Source organism: Alexandromys fortis, unplaced genomic scaffold (assembly GCF_014885135.2).
Source record: "Alexandromys fortis isolate MF-2015 unplaced genomic scaffold, M_Fortis_MF-2015_v1.1 scaffold_36, whole genome shotgun sequence".
Classification (NCBI taxonomy): Eukaryota; Metazoa; Chordata; class Mammalia; order Rodentia; family Cricetidae; genus Alexandromys; species Alexandromys fortis.
Genome location: NW_026067915.1, coordinates 9,496,419 through 9,512,491, shown reverse-complemented (window position 1 = coordinate 9,512,491; position 16,073 = coordinate 9,496,419). Strand labels below are relative to the sequence as shown.

Sequence of the window (16,073 nt, the reverse complement as noted above, 5' to 3'; positions counted from 1 at the left end):
AAATATTTATTTATTTATTATGCATACAATAGTCTGTCTGTGTGTATGTCTGCAGGCCAGGAGAAGGCACCAGACCTCATTACAGATGGTTGTGAGCCACCATGTGGCTGCCGGGAATTGAACTCAGGACCTTTGGAAGAGCAGGCAATGCTCTTAACCTCTGAGCCATCTCTCCAGCCCCACAAAAATCACATTTAAAACTAACCTTCAGCCAGGCAGTGGTGGCGCATGCCTTTAATTTAATCCCAGCACTCAAGAGGGAGAGGCAGGTGGATCTCTGTGAGTCTGAGGCCAGCCTGGTCTACAGAGAGAGTTCCGGGATGGCCAGGGATACACAGAAAAAAACCCTGTCACAAAAAAAAAAAAAAAAAAGTTTCACTCAAAATTCCCCTGAATTCTGAGAAGCTTGTACATTAATTGCTTTTTATTGTTGAGGTATAATAGAGGTATAAAAAAAGAGACTCCATTGTCTTTTTTTGTCTCTGAGACAGGGTTTCTCTTTGTAGCTCTGGCTATCCTGAAACTCACTCTGTAGACCAGGCTAGCCTTGAACTCATAGAAATTCACCTACCTCTGCCTCCTGAGTGCTGGGAGTAAAGATATGCGCCACCACTACCCAGTTCAATTGTCTTTTTATACCCAAACTAACTCTAAACATTTACTAAAAGGTGTTACAGGGCTGGAGAGAAGGCTCAGTAGTTAAGAACACTGGCTGATCTTTCGGAGGACCTAATTGGATTCCCAGTACCCACAAGGCAGCTCATAACAGTCTGAAGCATCATTATCAGGTGATCTGCCACCTTCTTCTGCCCTTCTCAAGCACTGCACCTATGTGGTACACAGACATACATGCAGGCAAAACACCCATACACATAAAATAACAAAATAAATTTTTTGTTTTGTTTTTTGACATAGGGTTTCTCTGTAGTTGTAGGCCCATATTTCTATATGGTACGGCAGCCAGGCTCTCAAGCCATGGTTCACACCTGAGGTAGCCTTCCAGACAGCCTGTTGCTACCCTAACAAGAGGTCAGGATGTTGCTCTGCTCCCCCTTTGTAGTTTGGAGGATGCCTAGGATAGAGATGCTAATTCAGCCTATGTGACTGAGCTAGCATACAGAGCAGGAAGATGTGACAGCAGGCATAAGTAGATGTGGACGTGACCAGAGACATTTGTCTGGTTACCTAGGAAACAGAATGTTAATGATTCCCCCCTCAGTTTATGTTTTGGTATATAAGGCTGCTTGGAGAATAAACAGAGAAATTTTCAGGAAGTGAACTCAGGATTTCATGAGGGATCACTGAGAATCTCCCTCCTGATAAAGCCATGTGAGTTGTGTCTTTATTCCCGCGCCTTCACACTGGTCCAGAAAAATAAATTATGCCACGGGATTGCAACAAAATGGCGCCCATCATGGGGCAGATCTACAAACCCCTAAAAAATGCCAGAGAAATGACCAGACATATGGAGAAAAATATAAGAAACCCATGAGAAAAAAATTCACCACAGGTGAATATGTAAGTATGAATGCTCAAAAATAAAAAGTGTAGAGAAGCAGGATAAAATTTAAATCAGGAGTAAAAATTTGTGAATGATAAGTTGTATGAACATAGGAAAAGGAAAGAATATTCAGTTATATATGTTGATAGCAAAAGAAAGTTAGAGTGGAGCAGAAACAAAGGCAGAGATTAAAGTCTATAAGTGTAATAATCACAAAAATGCAACTTTTATCGCTTGATAAATGGGTAGGAAAAGTGAAGGAAACTAGCTCTTGTAGACCAGGTTGTCCTTGAACCCAAAGAGATCCACCTGCCTCTGCCTCCCAAATGCTGAGATTATAGGTGTGGCCACCACTGCCCGTCCAAAATAATTTTTTTTATATTTTATTTATTTATTATGCATACAATATTCTGTCTGTGTGCATATCTGCAGGCCAGAAGAGGGCACCAGACCCCATTACAGATGGTTGTGAGCCACCATGTGGTTAACTGGGAATTGAACTCAGGACCTTTGGAAGAGCAGGCAAAGCTCTTAACCACTGAGCCATTTCTCTAACCCCCAAAATAAAATTTTTTTAAATTTGAAGAATATACAACAAGGGGGCTGGAGAGATGGCTCAGTGGTTAAGAGCATTGCCTGTCCTTCCAAAGGTCCTGAGTTCAATTCCCAGCAACCACATGGTGGCTCACAACCATCTGTAATGAGATCTGGCGCCCTCTGCTGGCTTGCGGGCATACATAGACGCAGAATATTGTATACATAATAAATAAATAATCTTTTAAAAAAAAAGAATATACAACAAGGACTGGAAAAATATCTCAGTTGGGACAATGTCTGCATGTACAAAGCCATGGGTTCAATCCTCTGCACTGTACTGCACTGTATAAAACCAGGAATAATGGTAAGCAGCTGCAATCTGAGGGAACAATAGGTAGAGGTGATGGGGAACTCCAGCCAATCACCTGCTGTTTACGGTGTGTCCCCCTGCGGCCACAGAAAACAGATAAAATACCCAGGTGCCCTTGCTTCTCTCTCTTCTGCGCCCTGCGCTCCTGTTGTTCACAGGCAGGACCTTTGGGCGTGTAAGTTTTCCCTTTTCCCCAATTATTAAAAACTAAATCTATTATATTAAACTGGTCTGGTTAATTCTAAATACCCATCGACCACGCCCCTTCATATAAGAATTGATGATGGCCAGGTGGTGGTGGCGCATGCCTTTAATCCCAGCATTCGGGAGGTGGGGGGTGTCTGTGAGTTCAAAGCCAGCCTAGTTTACAGAGCGAGTTTGAGGACAGGCTCTAAAACTACATGGAGAAACCCTGTCTCAAAAACAAAAGAAAAGTTAATGATAACTTAGCAAATAGGCAAGGAAAGTCTCTTTTCTTTGTTGGCCCTTTCATTTCTTAGAACAAAGGAAACTCGGGTATTTCCTTCACTCTGAGTGCCCACAAGTCAGTCCTGGAGCCAGAGGACAGTCTAACTGTCAAGACATTTCCTCAATACATATCACACCACCAAGAAGAACAGCACTGAGTGCTGCCTGAGAATACTTACCTTAGCGTATCCTCTGGAGATTTCTGCTGTAGTTTCTTCCCCAAACCAAACCCAAAGAAGCACACAGCAAACATAGGGGTGACTCCAATGATGGGTGCAGCCATGCCCCGATATAGCCCTGTGATGCCCTGCAAGGAATCGCAGCAACAGAATCTGCTTTCAGATATTTCCACTCTATGTCAGTGCTGGGAATCAAACCAAGGGCCTAGCAAGGGCTCACCTCTAAGCTGTACCCGCAAACCACTACCGTGTCTGAAATAGGGAAGCCATGTCTCCTCTCCCCTGTGACTTTCATCTTCACCTTTTGAAGCACAGAGAGATTTACCCCCCAATTTGTGTGTTTATATATGCATGTTTAGGTGTACATGTGTGTGCCTGTGCACGAGGGCATGCACGGCTCAGAAGTCACCCTTAGGTGTCAGTCCCAGGCAGCACTCTTTTCCTTCCTTTCTTTTTTATTCATTTATTTCATTTTATTTATTTATTTTTGAGACAGGGTCTCTTTAGATAGGCCTGGCTGTCCTAGAGCTTGCTATGTAACCCAGGCTGGCCTTGAACTCACAAGAGAACTACCTGCCTCTGCCTCTGCCTCCTAAACGCTGGGACTAAAGATGTAGCACATTACAGTTTGAGTTTAGACCATTCTGGGAAATGTATTGAAATCTTATCTCAGCTCCCCCCCCCCAACCCCCGAGACAGAGTCACATTCTGTACCCCTGGCTGGTCTGGAACTCCTTATGTAGATCAAGGCAGCTTTGAGTTCAAAGAGATTATGCTCCTACTTCCCATAATGCTGGTATTAAAGTCCTGTGCTAACACACCTGGCCAATAAAAAATATTTTTAAAGGACTTGGCGTGATGTGGAGTAAGCTTGGAAAGATGGTTCGTCAATTAAGAGTTTTTTCTGACCTCTGTTGCACCAGGCAAACATGGTAGGCATGCAAGCATGCAGGCAAAACACTCATACAAATAGGATAAGAAAAAAAAAAGGATAAAACATAGTCATAATCCCAAAAATAATAAATTGCAGGGTGGAAATGTAGCTCAGAGTATTTAGCATGTATAAAACTTGGATTTAATCCCTGGCACCTCAAAACAAAGTAAAACTGAAATGGATTAAGTCACAAAAATGTGATAAAAATTATGTGGATATGCAGAGCAAAAAAGCAAGAATAGGCCAGGTGGCCGGGAGGTGGTGGCGCACGCCTTTAATCCCAGCACTCAGGAGGCAGAGGCAGGCGGATCTCTGTGAGTTCGAGACCAGCCTGGTCTATAAGAGCTAGTTCCAGGACAGGCTTCAAAGTTACAGAGAAACCCTGTCTCCAAAAACCCGAAAAAGAAAAAACAAAAAGAAAAAAAAAAGCAAGAATAGGAACCTACCAGAACAAGGAGGCTAACGCAGGCGAACATGTTAGATACATAAACATATAAAAATGTGTCAGCAAATGTACTATGCAGATAGGCAGAAGCAGTGCAAACAACTGAAGGAGCTGAGAGCCTCTGGAGCACGAGGAAGGAACATGGATAACTTGGCTGCTCTGCCTTTCAGGGAAAAATTAAGTGCCCATATAACTTTAATGAAAAATAAAATATTTTTAAAACAAATACTAAAAATAAGAGTTAAGATTGATACAGACCAGGCAGGCTGTACATTTTTCTAGAACCAAAGGGCACATTAAGGGGCACCTATTAAGACTCTGCCTGATCCCACAAAAGCCTGGCACTGCTACAGGCTGCAGGTGCATGCACCATGGGCAAAGTACAGAGGCAATAACAGGGGCAGCAGAGATCTGGGAGGAAGGCACAACAGCAGGGCGTGACAGAGTCCCGTAAAAGCCTCTCCCGCAGCTCTGCACTAGGACGAGAAGGATACCCAGTTCCTCAGGGCCCCACAAGCCTCCTGACAACCCACCTAATCTCCCTTCCAGTGGTCTGCCAGTTTCATGGAGTACAACTCATGTCTGGCGGCTCCAGAAGACAGAGCTAAGTCTGCTACATTGAAAAATAGGGAGAACAAATATGGACTAATGAAGCCTACTAAAGTCTGCAGGAGTTAGATCTTTGTTGTTTTCTTTCTGGTTTTTGTTTTCTTGCTTTATTTCCCAAGCTGAATTCCAACTCAATTCTGGTGATCCTCCTGCCTCAGCCTCCCAGGAAATCAGAAGTGAATATATATGAGACTTAGGAGTCAGATTTACATAGGCCCATCCCACACACACACACACAGGATACAGCCAAAAAAAAAAATTGCTGACCAAGAAGTATGTAGACTTGGCTCTCTTCCTTAAGGGCAGAGACCTCTGGGTAGAACTGAGGTTTAGAGCCTCCTGGAGACACTGCTCAGCCTCTACTCTGATTATCAGACAGATAAGGAAGAAGGCCCTAAAGAAGAAACACAGACCCAGCTGAGGCTGGGTGAGAGAGCTCAAGGCTGGCTCAGCACCTTCCTCCCACGGTGAGACCTGCAGGAATCTCGGACACGGATACACCAAGGATGAACCATCCCTTCCCGGCACCTTTAGACTTTGAGGTGACACTTTTCAGTTCCTATGTTGGCAGATAAACATGTGCAAGTTGTATTTTAGTGTAAGTGTAATCTTAGCACTTGGGAGAGTGAGGCAGAAGGATGAATGGGAGTTCAAGTGTAGCATGGGATGCAGTAGGAGACATCATCTCAAAACATCAAAAGAAGAAGAAAGGGACCAGAGAGATGGTTCAGTGTTTTAGAGCACTTGCTGCTCTTGCCGAACTCCAGTTCCCACAAGACCTCATTCCACTTTCTGACCTCCGCAGGCACCAGACATACATGTGAACACCCATATTCATAAATAATATTTTAAAAATTGCATTCTATTGCCAGGTGGTGGTGGTGCACCCCTTTAATCCTAGCACTCAGGAGGCAGAGGAAAGCAGTTCTCTGTGAGTTTGAGGCCATCCTGGTCTACAAAGTGAGTTCCAGGACAGTCAGAGCTACACAGAGAAACCATATCTCAAAAAACCAAAGGGGAAAAAAATCACATTCTATTAAAAATTTATACAATCAAATAACCCTAACACAACTAAATGCTCTTCTCTCGGAGCGTGGAATTTCTGTTGGTCTCTCCCTCTCTTTTTTTTTTTTTACCTCACATACTTCTTTTTCAGTTTTTTTTGTTATTGTTTTCAGTTATTTATTTTATGAGTGTTTTGCCTGAATACATGTATGTGCACATGTGTGTGCCTGGTGCCCTCAGAAGTCAGAAAAGGGTATTGGGTCCCCTGGAACTGGAGTTATGGTTTTCAGCCTCCATATGGGTGCTGGGTACCAAACCTGGGTCCTCTGCAAGAACAATAAGTGTTCTCAACTACTGAACCATTTCGCTAATCCTTTATTGGTTTTGGTACAGGAGCTCTCCACGTAGGCCAGGCTAACCCTGCACTCAGATCTTCCTATCCTAGCTTTCCCAGTGCTGGATTATAGGTATGTGCCACCACATAGCAGGATGTGAATTTTTCCTCAATTCAAACTTCAATTATGCCTTGCTAATGATCCATTCTCTACTTACATCTCCCAGAAGGGCGAAACATTTTATTGGCTTCATTTATCTATATACATAGTAGCTGGAATTATCAGGCTCCATAGCCAATGAGGCGGATATGTTAGTGAGCTAGAGCTGTGGCCAGCAGAAGCCCACAGCTGTCCTCTTCCCCCAGGGAGTAGTGTTGACCCCTAAAAACAGTCCTTTGAGGAAGGGACGCCCACACCCAGCACCTGAAGCACACCTCTCTAATAAGAGTCTTCCGGAAACAGTCGATGGTCCCGGAGTACATAGGTGGCTGTCCAGGCAAACTTGGTGGTTGTGTCTGCAGTCGGACCTGAAACCAGAAACCAAAATAGTTACCTTCCAGAATTACCAGCAACGATCCCACTTTCCTCTTTTTCTCTCCCTACATCTTCCTCCTCCTTTACAGAGCTGGAGATTGTACCTAGAACTCTGTATACGCGACTTTCCCACAGAGCTATATCCTCAACCCTTTGACTTCATTTAAACAGGAAATGCTCACCTTTGTAGACATCTTCAGCATTTTCTTAACCTGATAGGTAGATTCAGACTTCACTATTAGTACTCGTTCTATTTATTTATTTATTTAGGGTTTTTGAGAGACCAGGTTTCTCATTCCTTAAAAGTGTGTGTGTGTGTGTGTGTGTGTGTGTGTTTTGCTTTCTGTATGAGTGTTTTTCCTGACCATATTAAGTACACCACATAGAGTCTGCCAGGACATCAGGAACTAGTTACAGATAGTTGTGAAATGCTATGTGGATGCTGGGATTGGAAACAGGGTCCTATGCAAGAGTAGTAAGTGCTCTTAAGCTAAACCATTTCTCCAGCATCTCATTCTTTTGCAAGTACTTTTTATATTTATTCTTTGACAATTTCAGACATGTATAAAATGTTTCTTATGCATATAATCCATCATCCTCTTACTTCCTCCACAGACCCCCATAACAATTGCATTATTTTTATTGTCAAATATTTCATTAGATACAAAATTTTATATATATACATTCATCAGCACCATACTTGGTTTTATGTCACACTGGGGACTGAACCCAGGGCTTCAGGCATGCTAAGCAAACACTCTATCAGTGACTACGCCAAATCCCCAAACCATTAGGGATCTTCTTAACTATTTCACAAAAAAAAAAAAACAAGACCAGGCCAAGCTGGGCGTGCTTAGGAGTGCCCGGAGTGCTTAGGAGGTAAAGGAGAACCAGGAGTTCAAGGTCATCTTTGGGTATATAATGAGTCTAAGGACAGACTGGGCTACAAGACTATCTCAAAAAGAAAAAGAATGAGATAGGTCACCCACCCAAAGTGCTCCCCCAAATACAACTTACAAGGATTGTGAGCATTACTGAGTCTTTAGCTCCCTTGGGCTTAGGGTAAAGATTTATACTGTAATAGAAATAGAAACAGGCAATACTACTTGGTCTTTTTCCAGGATGATTTTCCTGCTAACTGTTCTCCGAATACTTCTCAAGGCTGTCCTCACACCAACCTCTCCAAAGCCTCATTTTCATGATGTTCTTCCTCTACTTCCTTATAAACCTTTATTGTTGCATGTGTTAGGACCTTACAAGCTGGGATTAAAGGCCTGCACCACCACTGCCCAGCCCTGCTTAGGTTTTACATGGTGTTGGGTATCAAAACTAAAGGTTTCAAGGTGGGTGTGGTGGTAGCACACGCCTTTAATCCCAGCACTTGAGAGGCAGAGGCAGGCAGATCTTTGTGAGTTCGAGGCCAGCCTGGGCTACAGAGCAAGTGCCAGGACAGGGTCCAAAGATACAGAGAAACCTTGTCTTGTAAATAATAAACAAACAAACCCTAAAGGTTTCATGCATGGTAGGCAAGTACTCTATCAACTGAGCTACATCTCCACCACCACAACAACGTTTTTTTTTAAACGTTCCCTCTATTTATCTCACTGTGACATCAGACATCCCAACCAGTGAGAACCTAAAGACGTCCTCAGTTGACACCATATCCTAAACCCATTGCCAAGCTCATACTTGCCTTCACTCCTGCTCCAAACTACGCATGGGAACTTAACCCCAAAATGCAGTAACAATGTTGGGAGGTGAGACCTAATGGAGGGTATTCATGAATGGATTAAAGACAGCTGAAAAAAGATTTAAGTCTTGACTTTGATCTCTTGCCCTTCCATCTTCCACCGTGGGGTGATGCAGCACAAACAGCCTTGCACAGATGTAGACCTGTGCATCTTGGCACTCCTGGCCTCCAGAACTGTAAGAAATTGGGAGTCAGAGACAGGCGGATCTCTGTGAGTTCTAGGCCAGCCGGGTCTACAAGAGCTAGTTCCAGGACAGCCTCCAAAGCTACAGAGAAACCCTGTCTCAAAAAATCAAACAAACAAACAAATAAGTAAATCTATGTCCTTTACAAACTGCTAGTCACCAGTGTTCTAAGACCTAAATCACCTACCTCCCCATGCCAGATTACACAGCAATTCCTTCCTTCTCTTCTTTTTTTTTTTGGGGGGGGGGGAGACAGGGTTTATCTGTGTACAGCTGTCCTGGAGCTCGCTTTGTAGACCAGGATGGCCTCCTGGAACTCACAGAGATCTGTCTGCCTCTGCATCCCAAGTGCTCAGATTAAAAATTATCCAGTTTTTCAATGCCTATTCCAACCCTACCTTCCATAAAAATTTTCCAAGCCCCAGTTTTGAAGTGTGCCAATTCTCAGTTATTAGGACATGCAGGCCATGACTCGGTTGCTTTGAAACTCTCAAAGATCCTTCAAGTATTTGGGGGATAAAAGAATCAGAAATTCAAGGTCATCTTCTGCTACATAATAGTTTGAGGCCAGCATAGACTAGTGAGACCTTGCCTCAAAAACAGAACAAAACAAAAACCCAATCACAAGAGCATCAGGGTTTAGTTGGTGACCACCTAGCTCTCTGAGGTCAAAAGGACAGCAGGCAGCAGTCTGTGGTTTTGGTTCACAGTAAAAGGAAAAGTCTTCTGATGTCAACGCGCCAGTGAGCATTTTCTGTCATTTATAATTCAGAACAAAGGTCACGGGGCCCTTGCTGGGGAACATCAAGAACAAGAGGATACAAGATAGGAGCAAAATTTATATAAGGAAACAATAACGATATTGTTTTCTTAAAAGTCTCAGCTGTGCAGAACAAGCTTTCTGCCTCTGTACAAGAGTATTAGGAATAAAGGCCATACAAATAGAGGTCCTTGGATGAACCCCTGCCTTGGAAGCACTGACAAGCAGAGTCCTTGCTGCCCGCCAAGACCTGATTTTGCACTGCAGAATACTAGAGAATGCCCTAGAATGAGCTCTGTCTTTGGTTAGCTTCATTCTTGAACAGAAGCCATCAGATAGCCTGCTGTCTAAGCCTGCCAACAGGATACTATTTTCTTTCTGAAGAAACTGGACCTGATGCCCTAACAAGCCATCAACATAGGTTACTATCTTACGAAACTTCTGTCTTCTCAGGGTTCCACACCCCAGCAACACAAGACTCCTATCTTCTCCCCACAGGTCCATCCTGGCTGTGACCTATCATTTTCCTTCAGGTTTTACAATAGTGATAATGAGGAGGAGGTTCCAGGCGCTAAGTCACAGGATATCTATCGCCTTGTCTTCAGCCAGATCTTCCTGAGTGCAGCAAGGGGAAAAATGGAGGGGTGAGGAGACAAAGGTCCAGGAACAAGTAAGTTCTAGTGAGTTGTACCTATGACTGCCTCGCCTGAGACTGGCTGGTCACCGGGTCCACCATTGCTTCCTATAGGAGTCACTATGCAATAGGTTAATGACGCTTACCCTGCAGTGAGTGAGTGACTGAAAATGGCCAATTGCCTCTTCGGGCAAAGAAAACTGCACAAGAGAAGGCTATGAGATACACTGGCTTCACGGGACTGTGTCAAAGGACGTCTTTTGCCACCTTTGTCCTTTGTTTTGGGGGGAGGCTGGGTTTACAGGGATCCTGTTTCAGTCTTTATAACAAAATATTAGGGTTAACTGGAAATAGAGTTTGAGAAGTTTTTTTTTTTTTTTTTTTCCTCTCCAAAGAAATAGTGTAGAGCCAGAGAAGACTGTCAAACGAAGACCTTGCAATAGGAGCTGTCTGGCTCTCGGGGCGCGAGGGGCAGCCTCTGCCTTCTCTTTAGAATGATTCTCGAGAATTATTTTTCTTTTTGAGGTGCTGGGGGAGTTGAATGCAAAGTCTTTCGCCCTTTTAGGTAGACAGCGCTCTACTTACCGACTACATACCAACCCTCCGTAAACTTCACTGGGAAGCATCTACCCGCCCCACTCCTATCCTGAGGCAGCATCTCAGGGGGACCCCACTTTCCGCGTCGCCTCGGGCCTTCCCCCGCCCACAAGCCCCCAATCTAGACACCGCGCACCTTGACCGTGTCCAGGGGGTGCCCCACAAACACCAGGCACACGCCGCCAAAGCCGCCGGCCAGGAGGTTCTTAAGCGGACTGATGGGCTTCGGCGCTTCTGCCATGGTCAGTCTTCTCTGTCTGCCTGGCAGCTCGGGGCGGTCTAGGTCTTGCTCGGCTGCCCAGGCTACACGACAGGTTCCGCCGACCTTTCGCCTACATTAGGGTGGGCGGGGTCTTGGGCCCGTCAGAAGGAGGGCCCAGTCGGCCTAGTCTGGCTTCCGCCCGGAGTCTACTTCCGGCCGCAGCTCCTGCTTAGTGGGCGTGGCTTTCTCTAATGCTGTAAGGGAGGGGTTTGGGATTGTCTGCCTTGGACTTACTCCTCCAGGAAGCCTTCTTGGGCTTGAATGCTTTTTTCCTCTGGTCCTCTGTGATCCTGTGTCTCCGTGCTCTCCACCGAGGTCGCATACACCCTTTTACGTGCCAGCCACTCTTTTTTAGGTGCTGAACAACGGCAGAAGCACAGCTCGTAGGTCCCTGTCTTTAAGAGTCTGATAAACCTGGGACTGGAGAAATGGCTTTGTGCTTGAGCACTAATGACTCTTCCAGAAGATCCGGGTTCAATTCCCAGCACCCATATGGCAGCTCACAACTGTCTGTAACTCCTGTTCCAGAGCAGCTACTCTCGCATAGACATATTTGCAGGCAAAACAACAACACACATAAAATAAAATCAAATTAAAAAAAAAGAGTTTGATAAAACATGACAAAGATAAGAGGAAAATGCATTGTACATCTTATAGTAAAAAATTGTTCTGTAGGACAACAAATCTGGGAAAGAAAGTGTGCGGGTCAAATAATTTATAATTCCAATTAGTTAAACAAGAGAAGATCTCATTGGAAAAGTAAAGGATTGAGATCTGAGGTAAGGAAATAAGTCCTGTCCACAAATACTGGGCAAAGGATGAAGGACCTTACTGGCAGAAGTTAAAGAAAATGCAAAAACTCTGCGATGGCCTGTACTGCCCAGTCTGAGAGACCACAGAGAGAGAAAGAGAGAGAGAGAGGATCTGATGAGGATGGAAAAGAAATGAAGACTTATCAGAAGGAACTTTGTGTGTTACATCGATCTCTTCTGGGAAGTTTTAAGCAGATAAAATTTTAAAACAAAATCAAACAGAATCCCTGTTAACTGCTGGTGAAAATAGCAAGGAGAAAAACAAGAGGCTTGAGGAGGTTAAAAGTTACAGGTAGAGATGTTGGCCTGGACCAGGACCTAGGCAGAGACAGCAATGAGGAGTGGTCAGACTGTGACTATGTTCTAAAGGAAAGCCCAAAGGACCAGGTAGTGAGTGAATGGATGCGCCCTGCGTAGGAGCGGTTTGGGGAATCAGCTGCTCTTTCAGAGAACCCAGGTTCGGTTCCCACCATCCTAGGGGCACCATACAACTGTCTAAAACTACAGTTCCAGGAGATCCGGTACCCTCTCTCAGACTCTGTGGGCACCAGGTACACAGGTACACAGACATACATGGAAGCAAATACCCAGACACATAAAATTAAAAAATGAATAAATAGATCTTTTTAAAAAAAAAAAAAAAAAGGTTTGTGGGAGAGGGTTATGGAGTAATGCTAACGCTTGTTTTTTTTTGTTTGTTTGTTTGTTTTTTTTTTGTTTTTTTTNTTTTTTTTTTTTTTTTTTTTTTTTTTTTTTTTTTTTTTTTTTTTTTTTTTTTTTTTTTTTTTTTGTCCTGAGCAACTCGGGGTTAAGGAAGGGGCAGGGCAGAAGCAGATTATAATATGGTAAAGGACATTTTAGACATAATTAGTTTAAGATGTCTATTAATAGATCTATCCCTTGATCCAGGATTCTGAAGATAGACTTGGGCTAATGGCTAAATTTGGTATTAATCAGTGAAGTTAGATGAAAATGCTCAGAGATGGAGCCCTTTCCCTTCTAGGGTTCAGAGTACAGACAGATAAGGAAGGACCTAGAAAACAACCAGAGAAGTAACCAAGAAGTAGGAGACCAAAGACTCTGCAATCACTAAGGGGAAGGGCCTCAAATGGGGTCAATGGGAACAAATACATGAGGTAGGGAGGGGAGGATAAGGAAGGGAGCTGAGCACTGGCTGGTCCCCAAAGACCTACGGCAGAATGGAGGGCAAGGAGGTTGGAGCAGTACAGGAGCAACCTCTTCTCTTAGGAGGTGATGAGGCCCCGGGGAAGAACTTCAGACACAACAGTGACGTGATAGGATTTCTTTTGAAAAATCTATCTTAATTGAATCAGTTTGTATGGAGAGAGACTGGGGCAGCAAAACCGAGTGAGATAATTATAGCAGCATAGGACAGGGCCAGTGAAGGCAAGGGTCATGCGTTAAAAAATAAATAAAAAGGAACCTGAAGCAATAGGGGAAAATCTGCAGCAGTTGTTGCTTCCACTGTGTTTTGATGCTCAGAGGACACGGCTGGTTAAGTGATGGCGGTCACAGACTTCAGGATAAAGAATGTGTGTGTATCCACATATGTGTATATATAGACTTCCTAAGAATGTCCACTGGTAAGAGTGACACGGCATGGCTATGTGCACCTCTAATTCAATAGCTCTGGAGGGTGGATAGTGAAAGGCCAGAGTGAGCACCAGAGTGAGCACCTGTCAAATGGAAAGTGGGCAAGGAGGTTGGAGGTGTGGCCCAGTGGTTAGGAGAAAGTGCTGCATGACCATGAGGACCTGATTCCTGCAAGGACAGAATAAGTTGAGCATGGTTGTGTGATTGCCTGTAACCCCAGGACTGTTGGGGCAGAGACAAGAGTCACTGGAACTTGTTGGCTGCCAGCCTCGCCCAAAAATTCATATTCCAAGTTCAAGGAGAGATTCTGGTCAACGGAATGAGGTGTTGAGGGACACTGATACCTCCCTTGGTTTCCATACCTATACACAGGCTCATGCAGTCCTATCACCCAAACTGATCACACACACACACACACACACACACACACACGAGACAGAGAGAGCACTAAAAAAATGTTAGCCATGGTGGGGCATGTCTACCTGCAATGCTAGCACAAAAGACGTAGAAGCAGAGGGTAAGGTCATTCTGCCTACTTAGGGGTTCTTATTTGTTTTCTTTTTATGTTTTATTTAACTTTTGCTTTATGTGTATTGGCGTGAAGTGTCAGATCCCCTGGAACTGGATCTTCAGACAGTTGTGAGCTGCCATGTGGGTGCTGGGAATTGAACTAAGGACCTCTGGAAGAGCAGTCAGTGCTCTTAACCACTGAGCCATCTCTCCAGACCCTTCTTATTTGTTTTTGAGACAGGTCTTTTGGTCTTTAGCCCTTGCTGGCCTAGAACGGACTGGACTTAAATTTGTGCTTATCCTTCTGCCTCTGCCTTCCAAATGCTGGGACTACAGATGTATCCCATGATTCCCAGCAATGTATCGAGTTTTTGGAGACCAGGCCAAGGTACCTGAAATCCTCTCTAAAATAATAAGTGAATAAATAATAAAGCAAAAACAAAGGGGAGGAAGAGAGAAGAAAAAGATGGATGTGCTTGCTAGACTTATGTCAACTTGTGCGATGACAAAAATAAAATATCTGAGAGGAACCTCAGTTAAGAAAAGGCCTCCGGGCTGGAGAGATGGCTCAGTGGTTAAGAGCACTGACTGCTCTTCCAGAGGTCCTGAGTTAAATTCCCAGCAACCACATGGTGGTTCACAGCCATCTATAATGAGATCTGGCACCCTCTTCTGGCATGCAGGTACACATGGAAGAAATGCTGTACACATAATAAATAAATCTTTAAAAAAAAGAAAAGGGATCTCTGTGAGTTCGAGACCAGCCTGGTCTACAAAAGCTAGTTCCAGGATAGGCTCCAAAACCACAGAGAAACCCTGTCTCAAAAAAAAAAAAAAAAAAAAAAAGAAAAGAAAAGGCCTCCATAAGATCAGCTGTAGGCAAGCCTGTGGAGCATTTTCTTAATTAGTGATTGATGGGGGAAGACCCAGCACATTGTGGGATCCTGGGTTCTATAAGAAAGTAGGCTGAGCAAGCAATGATGAACAAGTCAGTAAGAAGTATCCCTTGAAGGCCTCTGCATTGGCTCCTGCCTCCAGGTTCCTGCCTATTTAAATTCCTATCCTGACTTCATTCAATGATGTAGACATGTAAGTCAAATAAACCCTTTTCTCCTCTGCTTGTTGTCGGTCATAGTGTTTCATCACAGCAACAGAAACTCTAAGACAGAGAATGATAATTTAGTATTATTAATATTGTTATCATGAAGGAAATAAAGAGTAAGAAAGGACGGTACTTCTGAATCCAAGAACCAAAAGGCCAAATGGTGGTTAAAGGGAAGATATTTAAAGTCTTGTTAGGTGTAATATTAGTTATTGGTGACATTTAAAAGCTCTCCAGAAGTACTACCAGTGGTAGATTAAAAAACAAACAGCTGGGCTGGAGAGATGGCTCACTTAGGATCACTGGCTGATTCTCCAGGGGACCCAGGTTCAATTCCCAGCACCAACATGGCAGTTCACAACTGTCTGTAATTTCAGTTTCAGGGGATCCAACATCCTTACACAGACATACATGCAGACTAAACACCAACGCACAAAAGATAAAGACAAACATTAAAACAAACAAACAAAAACCCAAGTAGCCAAGCTGGATAGATGGCTCAGCAATTAAGAGTATTGGCTGGTTCTTCTAAAAGACTCGGGTTTGATTCTGACCAGTACCCACAAGTCAGTTCACAGCTGTCTATAACGCCAGTCCCAGTGGATCCAAAACCTCTGGCCTCTCTGGGCACCAGGCACATGCTTGGTGCACATATATACATGCAGGTGAAACACCCTTACACATGAGTGCTGGGAATCAGAATCAAACATGGGTCCTCTGAACTTCTAACTACCAAGCCATCTCTTCAGCTCCATAAAAAGAAATAAGTATTAAAAACAACAAAGAGTCAGGCGGTGGTGGCGCACGCCTTTAATCCCAGCACTCGGGAGGTAGAGGCAGGCGGATCTCTGTGAGTTCGAGACCAGCCTGGTCTACAAGAGCTAGTTCCAGGACAGGCTCCAAAACCACAGAGAAACCCTGTCTCGAAAA

The 16,073-nt window shown here is 44.0% G+C and overlaps 1 protein-coding gene across 1 annotated transcript in view; it reads right to left on the bottom strand.

The window, feature by feature from the left end:
- Slc25a20 (solute carrier family 25 member 20) overlaps positions 1 to 11,210 on the bottom strand; it is a 20,497-nt gene extending 9,287 nt beyond the window's left edge. The window contains 3 exon segments of the mRNA XM_050139544.1: positions 3,056 to 3,183; positions 6,818 to 6,910; positions 10,980 to 11,210. Coding sequence (XP_049995501.1) covers positions 3,056 to 3,183; positions 6,818 to 6,910; positions 10,980 to 11,084 — 326 coding nt within the window. The 5' untranslated portion in view covers positions 11,085 to 11,210.
- Between the last annotated feature and the right edge of the window lie 4,863 nt (positions 11,211 to 16,073).